This window comes from Emys orbicularis, chromosome 2, assembly GCF_028017835.1.
Source record: "Emys orbicularis isolate rEmyOrb1 chromosome 2, rEmyOrb1.hap1, whole genome shotgun sequence".
Lineage (NCBI taxonomy): Eukaryota > Metazoa > Chordata > Testudines > Emydidae > Emys > Emys orbicularis.
In genome coordinates this window covers 191,968,100-191,988,542 of record NC_088684.1, presented here as the reverse complement: position 1 = coordinate 191,988,542, position 20,443 = coordinate 191,968,100, and the positions used below count along the sequence as shown (strand labels likewise).

Genomic DNA, 20,443 nt, shown 5'->3' with positions numbered 1-20,443 from the left:
GGGACAGTTCCTCATATTTGTCACTTAAAAATGGCTCAGGTGTGGGAATCTCCCTCACATGCTCTGCAGTGAAGACCAATGCAAAGAATTCATTTATCTTCTCTGCAATGGCCTTGTCTTCCTTGAGTGCTCCTTTAGCACCTCGATTGTGCAGTGGTCCCACTGATTGTTTGGCAGGTTTCTTGTTTCTGATGTACTTAAAAATTTTTGCTGTTAGTTTTTGAGTATTTTTCTAGTTGCTTTTCAAATTCTTTTTTGGCCTACTTCATTATACTTTTATGCTCCTTTCTATTTTCCTCAGTAGAATTTGACTTTCAATTTGTAAAGGATGCCCTTTTGCCTCTGCTTCTTTTACTGTGTTGTTTAGTCATGGTGGCATTTTTTGGTTCTCTTGCTATTCTTTTAATTTGGGGTATACATTTAATTTGAGCCTCTAATTGGTGTTTTTAAAGTTTCCATGCTGCTTGCAGGCATTTCACTCTTGTGTCTGTGTTATCCGGGGCTTTATGAACCCAAAGCTCTTGGTAACATTTACCCTTGGTGAGGCGGAGGCAGGACATAAGTAAATGGGGACATGGCCATCCGACCGATAGATGATTGACATTACAATACAAGAGTGCTCTTATTTAAACTATACTTTATTTATTCTCAAGCACTTACATATGTCCCCAACAGGTTAGTAAAAACCCACAACCCCCAATAATTACCAAAGTCTGGAGCAATTTTCGAGTGGTACAATGACAGCCATCCGATGGCCTGTCTTCCATCTGCCATTGGGTACCCTCAGGGGTGTCCACAAAGTGATCCAACTAGCCCAAACTTCTCCCCCCTTATTTATTGTTAGTATGACAATAACATGTCAATCAAAAAAACTTGTTAAGCAAACAATTTCAGCAGTTAAGCAAGAGGTTTCCTCAGACCGCTAATTAGAAAAATGTGTTTTTTTCACAGTCTGCTTGCTTGAGGGCCCTGACAAACACACCCAAGAGTATAAATATAGATAAGCTTCCGGTTTTCTAAAACCCATGCCTCATCAATTTAGACAGAAATCTTATCAGGAAGGACGCAGGGTCAGGCTCCCTTCTTGTGGTCGCTCAAACTCCCTCATCTCCTGGCTTAGTTATGCTAAGGCTGCAACATGGGCCCACTAACTTGGCTGTTTTTGTCAATAAGCATGATAATTGATTTTCCAGTCACTGGTAGTGGTCCAGGCACTTTACTGATCCACCATAATCTCCCCGTATAACTGTTCCTTTTAATGTCCATTTATATAGTTTCCTCATTTTTGTGTAGTTCCCCTTTCTGAAGTTAAATGCTACTGTGGTGGGTTTCTTTGATATTTTACTCCTCTACAAGAATGTTAAATTTAATTATATTATTGTCGCTATTACTGAGCAGTTCAGCTATATTAATCTCTTGGATCAGATCCTGTGCTTCACTTAGGACTAAATCAAAATTTGCCTCTCCTCTTGGGAGTTCCAGGGCTAGCTGCTCCAAGAAGCAGTCATTAATGGTGTTTAGAAACATTATTTCTGAATCCCATCCTGATGTGACCTGTACCCAGTCAATATGAGGATAGTGGAAATCCCCCATTATTACTGAGTCTTCTATTTTGTATTTTGTCTCTAATTTTCTTGAGCATTTCACAATCACCATCAACATCCAGGTCAGCTGGTCAGAAGTATTGTTTTACTACTATTCTCTAATTATTCAAGCATGGAATTTCTAACAGATTCTGTGGTACAGTTTGATTCATTTAAGATTTTTACTATATTTGACTCTATGCTTTCTTTCACATAAAGTGCCACTCCCCGACTAGCCTGATCTATTCTGTGATTCCTGTATATTTGGTACCCTGGTATTACAGTATGAGTGGTTCAAATGACTCTTTGAATATATATTACTTTGTATCTGTCAACACTGAATTTCATCTGCCATTGTGCTGCCCATTCACCAAGCTTTTTAAGGTCCCTTTGACATTCCTCACAATGTTGTATAGTGTTCACTAACCTGAACAATTTTGTGCTCATTAAAATTCATGGTCAGAGTTCAGTTTTTCTACCGCTACACGTTTTTCAGATCAAATCAAATATAAGGCTCTGTTTTTATCTTCTCCTTGCTTCAGTAAAAAGTTTGTCTTTTATGTGAATTTTCTTTTTCATTTTGTTTGTTATCTAAACTCTGCCCTTTCTGACTCTTTTTTTAGCCTCACATTTTAATAACACACGTATCACCTCTATTTTCCAGGGCTACAGCCAGGGCCGGCTCTAGCTTTTTTGCTGCCCCAAGCAGCAAAAAAAAGTGCCGCCCCCGAGCCCCCCCCAGCTGAGCGGCCGCGCCGCCCCCCCCCTGAGCGCCGCCGGAACCTCCCCCCCAGAGCACTGCCCCCCCCCCGCGCCGACCCCCCGCCGCGCGCCGGAGCCCACCCCCCCCCCCCAGCCGAGCGCCGAGCCGCCCCCCCCCCCGCCGAGCGCCGGAGCCCGCCCCCCGTGCCGAGCGCCGCCGGAACCCCCCCCAGCCGAGCGCCGAGCCGCCCCCCCCCCCGCCGAGCGCCGCTGGAGCCCGCCCCCGCCCACTGCCGAGCGCCGCCGGAACCCCCCTTCCAGCGCCGCGCCCGCGCCGCCCCCCGCCGAGCGCCGGAGCCCGCCCCCCCCCGTGCCGAGTGCCGCCGCCGGAACCCCCCCCCCCAGCGCGAGCCCCGCGCTGCCCCCCCGCTGAGCGCCGCGCCGCTGGAGCCCGCCCCTGCCGAGCGCTGCCCCCCCCCCGCCGAGCGCCGCCGGAGCGCCCCCCCCCCCCTGGAATGCCGAGCCGCGCTCCTCCCGCCGCCCCTTACCAGGTGCCGCCCCAAGCACGTGCTTGGGTGCCTGGTGCCTGGAGCCGGCCCTGGCTACAGCTGCCTACAACCATTCCTACTGTTTCTTTCCAGTTCTGTGTTTGGCTACTTATGAATTCCTTACATGTTTTGCTGTTTAAAATCTGATTTCTTTTATTTTCTCTAAGGCCCATTTTACTACGTTGTCATGTATTTCTTTTGATTAAAGATTCATGGATAGAGAAACACATGCCACCCACATCCATTCTTGGGCCTTGGCAGTCCTCTGTGGCCATATGAAATTACATATTATCTGGACTGGTTCAGCTATCTATAGTAGAGGCCAGAAGTCCCAATCACCCAAGAGCATTTTGTATCAATACCTCTCTACTACTGAAGGGAAAATTTCAGAAGCTTCAGAGGTTCAGTTAAATATCTAAATATGTAGATGTTAATTGGAATATTATCTGAACTAACTTGACTTTGAAGCCCTCCACCGAGTGATCTCTCCTCACAAACAGGCTCCAGGTCCCTCCATCAGTAGATTTCACATTTACCTTTGATGATTACTTTGGATAGAGAGCTTCACTTTTTCTCTCCCAGTCCTGACAGCTCTTTGCTCTTCTTAGAGTGGAAGGAGAAAAGAAAGATTATCTCTTCCACCTGAGCAATGGCAGGGTCCAGCACCTTTGTGTTAAGCTCCAGAGTACACCTGGGATTTATATCAAGTAGCAGAAAGGGCTGTGTAGCAGGGTGGACACCTGTTCCTGCCTGGAAGGGCCTGAGATAGCCCAGGGAGCAAGCAGCTACTGGGCTGATTGGGGGAAGTGGCTGCAGCTGGGGCCATGCCCCAATCAGGCCTCAGCTGGCCTGTATAAGAAGGCTGGGAGCCAGGAGCTCAGTAGTCTCTCTCTGCTTTCAGAGAGAGAGGGGCCTGGCTGCAGGGAGCTAGACAAAGAGTACCTGAGTGGAGCAGGGCTGGGGAGCTCCAGCCTGGAAAGCCCCAGACTGCGACCTAGTATTAGGCCAAGGGGTACTGGGGGTTGCAGAGGGCAGCCCAGGGCTAGGCCAAGGCAGTAGGTCCAAACCCCCCTTACCTGTGATGAGTAGGCCTATAATGCAGTCTGCCCCAGGGAGCGGGGGCTAGTTGGTGACTGGCAGTGGCCTAGTGCTGAGGCAAGGTGGGGATAGTGGGTGGGGGTTCCCCAGGGATGGGAGACCCAGATCTGTGGGGTACTGCCAGGGGGCAGCATCCCAGTAAGAGGGGCACCGGGTCCTGGGAGGGACACGGGCGCCAGCAGAGGACAAGGCGGATCACTGGCCTGCAGAGGGCACTCCAGAGGCTGGAGAGCTAATTCCCTGGATGACCAGTAGGAGGCGCCACAGGGGTGAGTCCAGTTGTCTTACAGGCTGGTAGAGTTAAAGGTTCTGGGCTCTGAAATACAATCCAGGAAAGCTAAAGGGGAGGATGACCTGGGAGAAGGACCTTGGTACAAGTTGCAGGGAAGCTGGCAAAGTCTAGTTGGAGAATGGTCACAAGGTTGTTGGAAGGGATTAAAACCACCTTTATTCTAATATTAAAAATTACTGAGCAATGAGCAGAGGTTCTGGTTGTTTCATATTTTAACAGAACTGGTTCTCCAAACACTAGTCTCTGTTATTCCTTTGTGTTGTGTGCATTTCTTTTTCTCCATTCCATTTAGTCAATGATACTGTCCCCGTTTTCTCTGGTCCGCAACCTCCATTTTTGCTCGTTCCTTTGTAAAAATCTCATTATTCAAGAAATACATTTTACTAGAAGACAATAACATTTTAATAATTACTATATATGTGCATATTTGTATTAACATGTGCACACACATTTATCAGTTTTATTTTTGGTGTTTTAAGCTGCAATTAAACTTTTTCATTGATTAGATACTTAGCATAACTGTGGTCCCTATCCTTGATAGTTATAAATTGGCACAGCAGCATTGATTTGAATGGAGCTATACCAATTTATACCACCTGACCCTGTAGCTTAAATTTACAACAGTGATGACCATTTCAGTAAAGGTAAAGCCAATGCACTTTCACTATATAACTGCCAGTGCTTTTAAAGCTTTATTCTTCATTTACACAGGTTCTCTGCCTGCAAATGAGAGAAGCATGAGTGAAGGAGGAAGCCCAATAGGAGTTATACTGATGTCACTCACCAAAGAATACACAGACAACAAAAAGACTGCAGTTAAAGATCTCAGCCTCACTTTCTACAAGGGTCAAATCACAGCTCTCTTGGGTGCCAATGGAGCTGGCAAGACTACAATAATGTATGTCCATTGCTGAATGATGCCCTACTACACATTTTACCTTATCTGGTGCTTTGAAATGTTTTGTACATCAGCAAATGAGCTATTCCATCTCCTTGCTTGGTTATTGTTCTTGCACGTTTTTGCCAAGCAAAAGATGCACTAAAGTTGCTTACATGAACTTACTGTGCCATGGTGCCCCTGGCAAAACAAATGCATTGCAGTGGAAAATTGGGTCCCATTTATCATAACCTCAATGGTAAAGCTATTATTTTAAGCAGCTTTAGTAGTAGCTGGGAGATGAGGGGTTATTGTGGGCATGGGTGCAGAGAGACCTGAAGGAAACCCTTCTTTCTTTTCCTCACACTCTATAACATTCCACCTGTGCTTCCATCAGATGGTGATCTCAGAGGTTTACTGAGCTTGCAAACTTTCTTCCTGGATGTTGAAGAGGATGTTCTGACAGCTGAAAAGAAGCCGAAATAACAAAGAAAAACATTTTAAAAAATCTGGCTTAATTAAAAAGTTAATCTGTTTCTTCCTTTTATATTAATGAAATATCAAGAATTTGGACCATTTTTTCTCAACCCCTGCAGGTACATAAATTACTAATGAGAATGAACTGGATTCTAGATTTAGTCAACTTGATTAACATGGGTAAGGATTGCAGAAATGAGCCTACATAAATTAGGAATTAGAGATTTTACCCTGCATTTACAGCTAAACTGGGATAAATATATTTTTTAACCAGGAAATACTAGTCAGTTGATCTCTCTCTGTGTCTTTTTCTGTGTCTTTGGCTAGACAAATGAGCCTTGTTCAGGAAATAGCAAGAGAGAGAATGAATTATTGATATTGGGTTTAATTAAAAAAATATTTTACCATTAGAAACTTTTCTGTAATTATAAAGGGCCAAATACTCCACTTGTGCAAGTTGTTGTTGTTGTTCCAGTACACCTAATAGAAGTACACCAATTTACATCAGTTGAGGATCTACCTAAAGCACTTTTAGAGTACTAAGGGATGCTTCAAGTTGTTGAGCACCAAGTAATTTTATTTTAAAAAATTACTAAAACTTACAATTTAGAGAAACAAGAAATAGCAGGGCAAACCTTTAATATTTCTCTCTCGTAATGCCAATTCAGTGACATGACTCCCACTATTTTAGTCACATGAGGTTCTTTGCCAGGATTTAGGGGAAACTGCTATTAAAACAAGCGAAATAATCCCAGTTAGTAACTATGACTGCCTTACTAAGGAAAGGAAATGAGGAAAAAAGAAAAGATATAGAAGAGTTTGTAACTGAAGTAACAATTGTTTATATGTCTCTGTGGAGAACGTTGGACAGGTTACACCTTTGAAAGTTGTCCACCCCGGCAGAGGTCCTTTTATCCCCAAAATTAGTAGCGAGTCCTGTGTCAGAGTATCCTTATTAACTAAAACAACTTGTAGATGGGCAAAAAATAATAATTTTGAAATAATTTTGTTCCAGGGCAGGTAAATCCTGTTGTGTTTATCATGGATAACATAATTTATAAATGGGCAAAGGTTTTAAAATCTTAACTGAGTCCTATGAATCCAAAGAAAGTATTTGTCAGTTACTGAAAAGAAGCCAGTCTTAAGACCACTCCTTGAACGGCAAGTTAGTTAATATCCAGAATCTTAAATTCAAATTAAATCCCACTGTTTTTCTATTTACCAAAGGTTAGTCAATGGCTTCTCTCTAGAAATAAATGGTCTAAACCATTTGGGGTTTATTGGGAGAAACTGTGAATATCCTAAATTACAATAGTATTTCAATATCCCATGAAAATCATTACAAGAAAATTTTAAATCTAATTTCTTGGCAGCTCTTTACAACTTCATCTCACCAATCCATATTGAAGTCTTGATGGTGATGCCATTTGAGCTAGAAGATTACTTCTTCTTGATGCTGTTCAGTGTCTTTCTTCTTCTTAGTAGTTGGTCACAGCTCAGTTGCAGAGATGAACAGGATGAGCTGTGATGAGTTCTGAAAAGTTGAGGATGAGAGCAGAGTGTTGCTGGTCATTTACTTTATGCCCCTCTCTTTTGTCTAATTTCACGGAAAGAGGAGAAAACACTTCTTTCAGATTTGGTAGGATTCAGATTAGCTGTTATCCTCCTTTTATTGGCTCAGTTTCTTTGTGGGTTGGTCTTAGTAAAAACCCTCCCCTCGTAAATATAAACTTCTAATTGTTTTTGCTCTTTTGTGGCAGGAAACTGTCAGAACATCCTTAATGTTAGAGTTTTAACTTTTTACTCAGCACATTTTCTGAGCTATTCATTAGGTTTCATCAGGAGTTGAAATTCTGTTTCAAATAGGTTCAAGCCCAACCAGATGTTAGATTTGAAAGTTTTTCAATTTTGAATTATTCTTAAACTTAATTCTTAAAGAGAGGCTTTTAAACTTGAGTATTCATTAAATAAATAAATTGTCCTTTCTCCTAATCAATCTTTGGAGAGGTGCTGCTCGTTTTTATGTGTTTGTTCAGGAAGTTGCTTAAGCATTGCCAGATAACTAATTAACCCCCCCCCCCCGAATTAAGAAAAAAATATTGTATACTCAAATGACTTCTTACATTAATAGCCAGTCACAGCAAGGTCAGTGGATTCCATATGAGTACATGAAGCATCTTACCATTTAGCAAAGATATTAGTAAATTATTGCATAAAAAACTTTGCATTTAGATAAAATATTTGCAGCTGTACATCTCAAAAGCTTTTAAGGAATAAACAAAGTTTTGAACCATTAAAAGGAAAAACAAGGTAGATAAAAGTAACCAACAACTTCTGTAAAACATTTTCCAGCTATCTGGGATTTTCTTAGTCTGAAGAATGAACACTTCTGAGTGCTTATAGAAGAAATTATTTTCAATAAGAAAATTCTTTAGCACCTTATGAGTAGGTTTTAAATGAGAGGTTTTGTGTTGAAAGAGCATGTGTGGAGGGTGGGATAAAAGGAAAGCCCACTTTACATCTTAGTTTTACAGTTATACACCACATCCATACATTTCCCTTTGTTCTAAACAAAACATCCTTATCTTCTTTTAAAGTGAGGACTCTTTCTAAAGCATAAATATCATCATACAAAGTTTGGTTTTTTTTAGATAAGATCCTATCTATATCACCTGGTATCTTATGCAAAAGATGTCCTGTTTTTGATAAGACCCTTTTATTATGGTTTTTGGACCAGAATGCTCCTTGGATTTATGATCTGCTTTTGTGATATATTTACATCTTGCAAGTAAAAACTTGTATCAAATATTTTATGCAAAGCACTCATCACAATAACCAATGCTTATGTACATTTTAAAAACATATTGTAAAAGAAAGTAGTATAGAAAATAAAGCAATAGTAGGTAAAAGTTAAATTTTAGACCCTTTATAAACATACAGGAGTTTTATGGCAAAGGTATCTCCTTTGGCGCTTGAGACTTGTCAATGGTTGACAGAAAGAAGATTGCCTAAAGAATTCCATTTAATAAAATGAGCAACCAAAAACAAAAGTATGTGTTCAAATCTCTAAGTTCAGTGAGTATACAAATAAATGTAGGTCTCTCTTAAAATCAGTAAAGGTAACATTGTAAGAGTAAATTATAATTTTATTAATAACCATTTTTGCATTAATCTCAAGGTTTCCTCCATACACACTCCAGCATCATTTAAATAATGCAGCTGCTAGACAAGAAATTATTGCGAGAAGTCAATTGATCAAATTCAGGATACAACATAGAGTATGTCCTGAATATAATGATTTTATTGAATTTGTATTATTTCTTATGAGCGGGAGCAAGGTGGGTGTGGTAATATTTTTTTTTTATTGGACCAGCTTCTGTTGGTGAAAGAGAAAAGCTTTTGTGCTCAACAGAACTCTTCTTCTGCATCTCCCATGCGATCAAACAGCTACAACAACACTGTTATTTCTTGTATCAGATCAATGTTGACAGGCCTGTACCCTCCCAGCTCTGGGACCATCATCATCAATGGAAGGGATATACATACTGATCTGGCTGCTATCAGAATGGAGATGGGTGTTTGCCCACAGTATGATGTGCTGTTTGACACCTTAACTGTGCGAGAACATCTGCTGTTCTATGGTTCAGTGAAAGCGCCTCTGTGGACAAAGAAACAGTTACATCACCAAGTCAGTAGGTTAGTGGTTCTTATTTTCCTTGCTGGAAACCTGTATGTAGGCGGTCCTTCAAAACCATTCCAAGAACACTGTGATGAACAAACAAACAGCCTCATGCTAGGAAAGTCAGCCCTAACTATTGGAATCCTGAGAGCGCTAATGATGGGTTTTGTATTCTAAAATTCTGGCTTGTATTTCCCAATCTTAATTTTCAGTAATAAAATTATGGCAATAAAAATTAGAGTAAGAATATTACAGACAAGGTTTAAAAAAATTCTCTAGTGGTTTCAGCTAAAGCATAGAGGAAGTGGAAACACTCTTTCTTATAGTACTTGGACTACTGAATTCTGAATACCCTAGAACCATGTAATAACAATGCTATGCAAGATCCTCAAAGACACAGGGGATAGATTCTTGCCACTAACTAGATATTTTTATGGGAAGCAGAACATTTGTATTGAATTAGGCCCCCATTGCTAAGGCTATTACAGAAATGAGAAATTAAAAAAAGATTAAGGCAACAGTAAGATTACTTTTTCTAAACAAAGCAACACAAGATTTTAATGTAGCTTGTCAGAAGATTGGAAAGCATGCTGTGTATACCTTGATATAAATGTATTTATATAAATTTATATAAATGTATTTATTCATATAAAGTCAGCTCTTTGCAGTAGAAATTTGCTTTCTTTAAAGTAGAAAATTACTGTGAAGGACTGGATAACTCACAGACAAGCACTGGGATAGCTTGTCTTGTGCTTGCCCGTTCAAATCAACCCAGGTTCATAGTGATAGAACACAATTAGCAGCCAATGGCGTGACGTGAAATTAGTTGGTGGTCTTGCAGTCTAGTTCTTATTGGACAGGTGTCCACATAATACATGAAGGCAGCATCCAAAAATGGCTAAGGACTGAATAGCCTATGGCAAATAAACTACCTCCTTTTCCCAAGAGATGACCTTTCACGAAGTGTGTGGAAATTTGCTCTACTGCGGTTCATATTGTTCTGTTGGCTTTTGCCTCTGGCACCTATTTACAAGCTGAATTCATCAGGGCTTCATACCATTGCTTCTGTGTGATGTCCCATTCCTATAATGGGACACCACACAGACATAAGTGTTTGCATGGGGGATCTCTTTGCAAGGCTGTGGCCTAAAAGATCTTGTTTTGTAAGGAGAAGCAGAATGTGCTAATTATCCTTGAGTTCTTATAAATGTTTCTTTCAGATCAATGTGAGGGTTTTTATTTGCCTGGGTGGTTATACTAGGGTAGCAGGTGTCCGGTTTTCGACCAGAATACCTGGTTGAAAAGGGACGCTGGCGGCTCTGGTCAGCACTGCTGACCGGGCCGTTAAAAGTCTGGTTGGCAGTGCAGTGGGGCTGGCAGGCTCCCTGCTTGGCTCTGCGCGGCTACCGGGAAGCGGTCAGCATGTTCCTCCCTCCATGGGGGCTCCGCAGCTCCCATTGGCCGGGAACCGCAGCCAATGGGAGCTGTGGGAGCGGTGCCTGTGGGCAGGGACAGTGCGCGGAGCTGGAGGGACATGTCACTGCTTCCTGGGAACCGCCTTAGGTAAGCGCTGCCCGGAGCCCACATTCCTCATCCCCTCCTGCACCCCAACCCCCTTCCTGAGCCCCCTCCTGCATCCTGAACATCTCATTTCTGGCCCAAGCCCAGAGCCTGTACCCCCTCTTGCACTCCAACCCCTGCCTCAGCTTCGAGCCCCCACTCCCCAGCCTGGCGCCCCCTCCTGCAGCCCTAAGCCATCATCCTCAGCCCCACCCCGGAGCCCTCACTCCCTCCCATACCCCAACCCCCTGCCTGGTGAAAAGGAGCGAGTGAGTGAGCGGTGGAGTGAGTGGGGGGCTGGGCCTCAGAGAAGGGGCAGGGCAGGGGGCGGGGCTTTGGGGAAGGGGAAGGGCAAGTGTGTTCAGTTTTCTGTGTTTAGGAAGTTGGCAACTCTAGGTTATACAAATATTAAATAATATTTCAGAGTCCTTGAACTATCCTCAGCTCTCCTTGAAATGTTCCCCACTCCCTCCAGATTCTTATAGGGGCTAATCTAAAGCTTATTGAAATCAATGGAAAGACTCTCAGTGACTTCACTGGAACATGGTTAAGGCCTATAATTTTGAATTATTTTTTGCTTTATCCTGTACAGAGGCCATTACAAGTATATTTCAGGAGGCTCATAGGGAGGTTGCTGTTACAAATAAGAGACTTTTTGATTATTACTATTACTTCTTTTCAGTGGATACCAGAAGAAACTGAATAGTTATATATGCTGCTCTGTACTTAAACTGCCCATGGATATTTTGCATACAAGTGACTTTTCGTCACTTTACTGTGGGTTGGGATCATAGGCGCGGGAAGTAAGGGTGTGGGAGGGTGCTACAGCACCCCCAGGTTTTATGCGGGGCTGCTGGCCCCACACCTGGGGGTCCACTCCCTGGCTCCTGGCCCTGCACATAGGGTCCTGGCTGCTGGCCCCTGCCTGGGGCTCCACTCCTGGCTCCATGCCCGCACCCAGCTGTGGCCACAGCCTCATCCCCCTTACCTCTGTCTAGGCCCCCCCTTCCCCCCCTCCCAGAGACACAGCCCTGCTCCCAGACTCAGCTCTGGGGGCGGAGGGAGGGGTAAGAGAGCTGGCTTTCAGCACCCCCACTACTAGAAATGTTCTAGTGCTGCTGGTTTGGATGATGTGGTAGCTGATCTAAAAAGGCTTGTGATTTTCAAAGGTCACAGTTTTATTTGTATTCTTATTCTAGAGCCCTGGAAGATGTGGATTTATCCCACCACCAGTTCAAACATGTTGGAGCCCTGTCTGGGGGAATGAAAAGGAGGCTCTCAATTGCTATCTCCTTTATTGGAAATTCGAAGACAGTTGTTCTAGATGAGCCCACCAGTGGTGTGGATCCATGTTCACGTCGGAGAATCTGGGACATTCTGTTGAAGTACAGAGCTGGTACAAAACTCACGTCATGTTCTGGCTAACATCCTTCCTAGGCAAAGGGTGGTTGAAAATAGTATTTGTCTTTCCAGTTGCTGAATAGAAATCCTAACAGAGATAACGATTCCATTCAGCTGTTGAAATTTTAAAGCAGCCAACTAAAATTCAAAGCTTACTTCTCTTTGTCTTCAGGAAAGATGGTTGATCTAGTGCAGTAGTTTTCAAACTTTTTTTCTGTTGACCCAGTTGAAGAAAATAGTTGATGCCTGCGACCCAGTGGAGCTGGGAATGAGGGGTTTGGGATGTGAGAGGGGCTCAGGGTTGGGGCAGAGGGTTGGTGTGCAGGGGTGAGGGCTGTGGGGTGGGGCCAGGAATGAGGGGCTTGGGGTGCAGGAAAGGGCTTTGGGTTTGGTGGGGCTCAGGGCTGTGGCAGGGAGTTGGGGTGCGGGAGGGGGTCAGGGCTCTGGGTTGGGGGTACGGGCTCTGGGGTGGGGCTGAGAATGATGGGTTTGGGGTGCAGGAAAGGGCTTTGGGTTTGGGGGGGCTCAGGGATGGGGCAGGGGATTGGGGTGCAGGGTTGGGGCATGGACTTACCTCCAGAAGCGGCCAGCAGCAGGTCCAGTTCCTAGGCAGAGGTGTGCAAGCGGCTCCGCGCGGTTCTCACAGGCACAGCCCCTGGTGCTCAGGGCGGGGGCAGCGTGCGGAGCTCCGTGCCACCCCCAACCTAGGAGCCAGACCTGCTGGCCACTTCTGGGGCACAGCACGGTGTTGGAACAGGTAGGGACTAGCCTGCCTTAGCTCTGTAGCACCACTGATGAGACTTTCAACAGCCCGGTCGGCGATGCTGACCAGAGCTGCTGCAACCCAATCCCTTCCGTTCCACGACCCAGTTCTGGGTCGCGACCCATGGTTTGAAAAATCTAGTGGGTTTAATGCAAGATTCAGGTTAGCTATGAGTCCATGCTGATCCTGCCCTGGATGAAAAGGGTTATCTCCTACTTCCATCACTCTTTGACTTTGCTTTTTCATTTTTTGGGGGCTCTCACTTTCTGTTCTTTCCCATATGACTGCATATATTTTTCTTCTAAAGAGAATACTCATCAGTCAAACCATTCCATTAATTTTCAAGTGTCATGAGCTAAAACTGACCATAGGAGGCAAGCTTCTGAGATAGCAGGCACCTCCCCTCCCTATTAGCTGGAATAAACCACAGTGAATGATCCATTGAAACCGGCACCAGAGTTATGTGATTTTAAGAATCTCCTAATCTCATAAAACACCTTCTCAGCCTTGAAATTGCAACTGCTTGTTGTTGTCTCTCTTAGATTCCAGTACAAACTTTGCACTGATTTATAATCTGTACCGTCTCAGGGAGTGTGAATGGGACACGTGTTAGCAGGCATTTTGTGTCTGTGTTCTGCATACTGAAGTACACTCTTGTAAGTTTATAGAATTACTATTGCCTCAAGAATCCTCCTGGGAAAAAAAAAGTGTGTCTCATGAGAAAACATTTCAAAATAAAGTGTTAATCTGTGTGTACTGCTCTTCCTGGGGTAGGTTGCACCTTGATCTTCACCACTCACCATCTCGATGAGGCAGAAGTGCTCAGTGATCGCATTGCCATCCTGCAGCATGGGCAGCTGAGATGCTGTGGTCCTCCCTCTTATCTGAAGGAAACATATGGCCAGGGATACAGTCTAACACTCATAAAAAAGGTATGGTGACAGAATTGTGCACAATATGTACTTCATGCTAAGAAATGGTCATATCAATTATTCTGAGGGAACCTTGCAACGCTGCTAGTAACTTATATGTGAGATAAATGTGGTAATTCTTTTATCTTACATAACCAGCAATGCAGGAAAGACTTGGTCTATTTAATACTGGTGCATAACAAATGTTTTTCGCAACCTTCATACTTGAATTAATTGGCACCTAAAATAATCTAGCAACATAGTGAAAATTAGTAATTTGATGATTTGCTGAATAGAGGCCCAATCCTGCAATCCCTTACTCATGGTGAGTAGTCCCTTGCTCACAAGATTAGACCCAGAAACTTCACTGGGACTGCCCAGCAGAGGAAGGGTTTCCAGCACTGGCCCCATATTTGTTTTCAGTTTGACCTGTTTTACAACTTTCTGATGGCATATAAGCTCCATTTATTATTGTTTTCCTTTCTGTGCAGCCCTCTGCGATTGAAATCCAGGATCCTGAGTACATCAGTCGAGTCACATCTCTGATACAGTTCTATGTACCAGAAGCATTCCTAAAAGAGAACAGTGGGAGTGAGCTGACTATTGCCATTCCAGCGAAGGCAGATAAGTCCTCCTTTAAAGGCCTCTTTCAGGCTATGGATGAAAACCTTGAACGTCTACACGTGACTGGCTATGGCATTTCAGATACCACCTTGGAAGAGGTACTGTGTTTCTCTCTCCATAGTAGCTGTCAGTGGTTAGAGATGCTCTACTGGCTTCTATCTAACCTTCTTGACCATGTTTTTACTACCTAATATTTCAGGACAGGTTCCTGAGGGGAGCATGAAAGAGCATCTCATGTAGAATATAGATTTTTAAATTTTGCTATATTATTTAAGGGCAACAACCACTCTCTCCTCCTCCCATAATTCATTCCAACAGCCTGATGTATCCTAAAGGGTGATATCACCTTTTGGAAGGTTCTTCTCTGTCTCAGCTGATCTCAGGAAAATTTTACATGACCTGGGTTTTAACTCCAAACCACTGTCAGTCCAAATCTCTCATTAACTCTTAGCATCAGAAAAAAATTGAGCTTTGAATTAACTGGGGATGAATTTCAGAAGGTTTGGCTGTACAGTTCATATAACTCTCAAAAAATTCTGTCTCTTCTCTGAATTCTATCCGGACTAACCAAACCTCAGGAGTTGGCAGAACTGGTCTGGAAATCTTACAAGAATAGCTGTTCTTGCAAATTTACTTCTGCTTCTGATCTGGCCAATGTACCTGATGGGGGTTCATCACAACTGGTTTTGGCTCTGGCATTATTTAACTGGCTATACCAGAGAATGAATTCTTTCCACTACAACTATCTGTTCTTTTCAAAATTCCCTGACCCATCATTACTCTAGTATCATAGTGTAGATCCTTAAGAAAACAAAACACCCCCACCCCCTGTTTTTCACTGCTTGAAATGATGATAAAAGAACAAAACTAATATTTTTCAGTAGATGGGGGACAATATTTTCATTTGATGGTACAATCCACTCAGCAGCATTTCATAGAAATAGGATTTTTCCAGCGATCTCCTTTAGTTCTGTAAACAGCCCAAAGTGGGCCATGTACAAAAAGAAAACTTAGGATATGACCAAGCACAAAACAAATGACAAGTATACAAAATGCACATTTTTGTAAGTTAGTGTCTCTTTAGATAGTTTACCACACAGCGTATAGTAAGCTTTCAATCATATTATGTACCCCGCGCCCTAAGAGGTGGGAAGGTATGTTGCATTATTAGCAGCAGTCTGAAGAGAATGTCGTCTAGGGAAGACACTTATCTCTTTTCTGGGCTTATGAAACCAAGACTCTGGAAAGCCTGTCATCTGGGACATTAATTATGTGTTGTTGCTTTGCAGCATGAATGATGCATGTGGAAAATAATGGGGTCAGATATAAAAACCATTAGCAGTTATCTGGTTTGCAACACTGAGACTTTTTTTTTTTTTTGCCAATTTAGAATTGACATTTTATTTTCAAATAAAAAATACAAAAATCCACATGCATACAAACAAACGATGGGAAATGCATAGCCCCTACTTACTAAATACATTCCGTTCTGTGAAAAGGTCCATTGTAGCAGTGGTTCTCAACCAGGGGTACATGTACCCCTGAGGGTATGCAGAGGTCTTCCAGGGGATACATCAACTCATCTAGATATTTGCCTAGTTTTACAACAGACTACAGAAAAAGCACTAGCGAAGTCAGTACAAATGAAAATTTCATACAATGACTTTTTTATACTGCTGTGTATACTATACCCTGAAATGTAAGTACAATATTTATATTTCAATTAATTTATTTTATAACTGTATGGTAAAATGAGAAAGTAAGCAATTTGTCAGTAACAGTGTGATGTGACACTTCTGCATTTTTATGTCTGATTTTGTAAACAATTACTGTAGTTTTTAAGTGAGGGGTATGCAAGACAAATCAGACTCCTGAAAGGGGTATAGTAGTCTGGAAAGGCTGAGAGCCACTGCATTGGAGCATACATTAGAACAGCGGTTCTCAAACTTCATTGCACCATGGCCCCCTTCTGACGACAACAAATTACTACGTGACCCCAGGAGGGGGGACCGAAGACTGAGACCGCCCGAGCCCCAGTGCCCTGGGCAGGAGGGCCAAAGATCAAGTCCAAGAGCTTCTGCCTTGGGTGGGGGGCATGTAATCTTAGCCCTGAGTGGTGGGGCTTGGGCTTCAGACTTGCTGGGGCCCAGGGCCAACACCAGCCAGTGCGACCCCGTTAAAATGGGGTCCCGACGCACAGTTTGAGAACCACAGCCTTATACCTATGTGAAATGCTGAAAAAGTCATTAAGACCCCCAGTGTACATAAGGGGTCTACCCACACACAGGATATGTCTACACTGACCAGGTCAATGGATTGGGAGCTCAGGCTGTGGGGCTAAAAATAGCAGTGTAGACATTGCGGAGCAAACTAGGCCCCGAGCTCTGAAACCTGGTGAGGGGTTAGGCTCTCAGAGCCCGGGCTCCAGCCCAAGCAGGAACACTTACACTGCTATAGTCCCATAGCTTGACCCCCATGAGCCTGAGTCAACTGACCTGGGCTCTGAAACTCGGTGCCATGGGTTTTTCTTTGCAGTTTAGACATCCCTACAGATCCATTTATTGGATTGAGGTTCAATTGAATAATATATATCAGCAAGTGTAATGGTTTCCTTTTAAATTAAATTATAAAACAGGATCACAATTAAATGAAAAAAGCAACAGAGGGTCCTGTGGCACCTTTAAGACTAACAGAAGTATTGGGAGCATAAGCTTTCGTGGGTAAGTTCTTACCCACGAAAGCTTATGCTCCCAATACTTCTGTTAGTCTTAAAGGTGCCACAGGACCCTCTGTTGCTTTTTACAGATTCAGACTAACACGGCTACCCCTCTGATAATTAAATGAAACTACACCTTTATCACAAAGCCCTGTAGAACTGAATAAATACATAAGCTCTTTGAAATACTGACCTTCTTTTTGTTATATCTGAGTACAATTGTTAGCACAATGTGCTACTGCAATAAGAGTAATAAAATAATAATAAAGATAATTTACAGGTTTTTATAACCGTTCTTTAGAATGTAATGGTGAATTATATCCTTGCTGTAGAATTCTATGGGGCGAGTCAAAAAAGCCTATGAAAGGTTGTCATTCTCTTTGAAATTATACAGGGTGGTTTACACTTTGTATGGAAAGGATATAATCTATTATATTTTATGGGTGGTTAGATTATTCTCTATATGATTGGTTTCATCCCTCTTGAATTCTATAGGACTTTTACATAAAGGGAAATGATAGCCCTACAGAAACCAATCATAGCAAACATATAACATTCATCAGCATATTTCTCTGGATCATTCAGTTTAAAGGTACCTGCCCTTGGTTGTTTTCTGCAGAAAAGCAAATAAGCTTTCCTAAATGGCAACAGATATTGATGCATCATGCCGTACCTTGAAGACTAACATGTTAATTTGTGGTGATTTCTGTCATCTCTGCACAGTCATCATTAGCTATTGTTACCTTCATTCTCCATTTTCTTATCAAAAGCCTTTTTCTGCTGGCAAGTAAATGGATAGCACATAATAGTTCTATTGAGTCTATTCAAATAATTCAATCTGGAAACAAAGAACTCTGACTTTAAAGGGAAAATGTATCAAGTGATTGTTTGTGCAGAGGGCACCCCCCCCCCCCCCCACACACACACATATCTTGCTGTTTTTCAGCCCATTTGTGTGGAACACTTGTACCCTTTCAAAAACTTAACTCTTTAAGGGAGACCATATTGCCACGCATGTCTAGGAAGCATCTTGCGAGTGGAAAACATCACTGTCATGTCAAACCCATTCTTATCATCTTAGCTACATTTGATTTTAACTGTTTTCTCCTTGTCTGAATTAGGAATAATATAATATAAATATAAGCAATAAGCCAAGAGTTGGAATTGGGGGAGAATCGGGGCCATGATTTATTAAAATCACTACATAACACTTAGAGCTGGCTAGAGGATAACAAATCCATTTCATGACAACTTTTGAGGTTTTGAAATTTGTGTTCATTCTGCATCGGAATGTTCTTGCAAAATGGAATTGTGATGAAACATCCATTTCCAGATTGAAAAGGTTTTCTGTTCAGATCTTTCTCTCTTGAAATGACCAGAAAGTCCATACTGGATCACAAACATTTTCCTGGCAACATTTTGTTAAAATAGATACAGCTCCATCAAATGTTTCACCTTCAACAAAACAGCAAGTTTCAATGAAAAAAACAAACATTTAATCAAAAATGTTCCAGTCAGCTCTACTAACACTAATGTAGCGTGAGTTTGTTTTGTATGCTATTTGGGCTGTCTGCCTTCCATCATGACCTGTCATTGATCCATGTCTAAAAAATATGCTCTAGTTCAAACAGGAATTATTTTAGGGAAGTACTGCGCTCTTTGTTATGTGGGCAGTCAGCCTACATGATCACAAGCGGGTCCCTTGTGGCCTACCACAAGTCTACCAGTGACTTTGTTGTGTACCTGACTTTGGCTCTTTGAAAGTGCAGGCAATTTCTTTTGGAAGTTGTGATCTGTGCAGTGTCTCTCTTCTTCTGAGGCTGTGTCTATACCACACCACTGTTCGGATTACAGGGGTGTGACTAGCAATTCGCACTCAAGTGCTGTGCTGTAACTCCCCTTTGTGGATGTTGCAGGCATGAACTAAAAAGTTCCTATTTTGCATTAATATAGTCCAGCTATTCACACACTTGTAGCTCAAACTGTGGGCCATATAGACGAGTCCTGGATGTTACAGCTAAATAAGTGTGTTCCTGTTGTTTGCTAAACCTAGCTCTCTTGTGCATTAGTTTCCCTGTGGACACAAGAAATACAGTTAATGGCTATGAGCATACTCCTGAACCATTTAAATCTATGGGATGTTCGCCATTGATTCCAGCTGCAGCCATAGGAGCATTCACTGTCTAGACACAAATTTGGAGTTTCTAGGCTATGCTGTGTTGTTACAGACGGCTTTGGGGGGAAAAATACTTCAGAAAAGAGCTAATTTTTCAACATCTCCTATCACAAGTATATCTTGGGCCAAATTCACGGTTGACAAAATTGAAAGTGGGCCTGCTTACCCCAGCAGTGGATGTATTTAGGTTTCTTTTCTGGTTAATCTAAAATCCTCCCCCAGACCACCTGTGCCTTCTCTTCTCCCTTCCTCTTCCCCCCCCCCCCCCCCAAAAAAAAAAAAAAAAAAAGATTTGTGGCCTAGGGAGAAAATGTGAATTTACAGAGGGAACATATACTTGTAAGGAAGTTTTTGAGTTTTTATTTATTTATTTATCAGGCTTACAGTGAGACGTGAGTGAGTGCCTTAACACTTCTTAAGTCACTACTAACAATCTACTATGGTATTCCAGTATTCTAACGCTGAAATTCCTGTTGACTTCAGTGGTCTTAAGGTGTAGAAGCAGGATCAAGCCCAATATAGTAGGTCTCAGGCAAATCTAATGGACACACCGTGTGTAACATTTACATGTGCCTCTTAGGATATGTCTGCACCAAAATTAAAAACCCGTGGCTGGCCTGGGCCAGCTGACTTGGGCTGTGGGGCTGTTTAATTGCAGTGTAAACCTCCCATCTCACAGGATCCTAGAGCCTGGGCTCCACCCCAAGCCTGGAAGTCTACACTGCAATTAAACAGCCCCGCAGCCTGAGCCCCACAGACCAGCCGCAGGTGCTAATTGCAATGTAGACATACCTTTAGGTTATTAAACCCATGGAAAATATTACTGCTATTTAAAAAAAAAAAAAACTTCCGTTATCTTCTCTCCAGCTCTTCTTTAGAGGCTTCTACCCTTCAGATGCACGGATGGAAATTACGTGCCTGTCACTTTTATTAAAATACACTAACATCCCTCAAACAAGACCCTCCAATCTTTTTTTAAAAATCTGATTAATCGTTTGTTGTGTTTGTGTGTAGATGGCAACTGATTTTGCTACAA

General features: G+C 42.6%; 1 protein-coding gene across 1 annotated transcript in view; it reads left to right on the top strand.

The window, feature by feature from the left end:
* ABCA13 (ATP binding cassette subfamily A member 13) overlaps window positions 1–20,443 on the top strand; it is a 300,907-nt gene that overhangs the window by 138,933 nt on the left and 141,531 nt on the right. Inside the window, exons 38-42 of the mRNA XM_065398392.1 lie at window positions 4,935–5,121; window positions 9,055–9,273; window positions 12,016–12,212; window positions 13,755–13,912; window positions 14,383–14,613. Coding sequence (XP_065254464.1) covers window positions 4,935–5,121; window positions 9,055–9,273; window positions 12,016–12,212; window positions 13,755–13,912; window positions 14,383–14,613 — 992 coding nt within the window. The remainder of the gene's footprint in view (window positions 1–4,934; window positions 5,122–9,054; window positions 9,274–12,015; window positions 12,213–13,754; window positions 13,913–14,382; window positions 14,614–20,443) is intronic.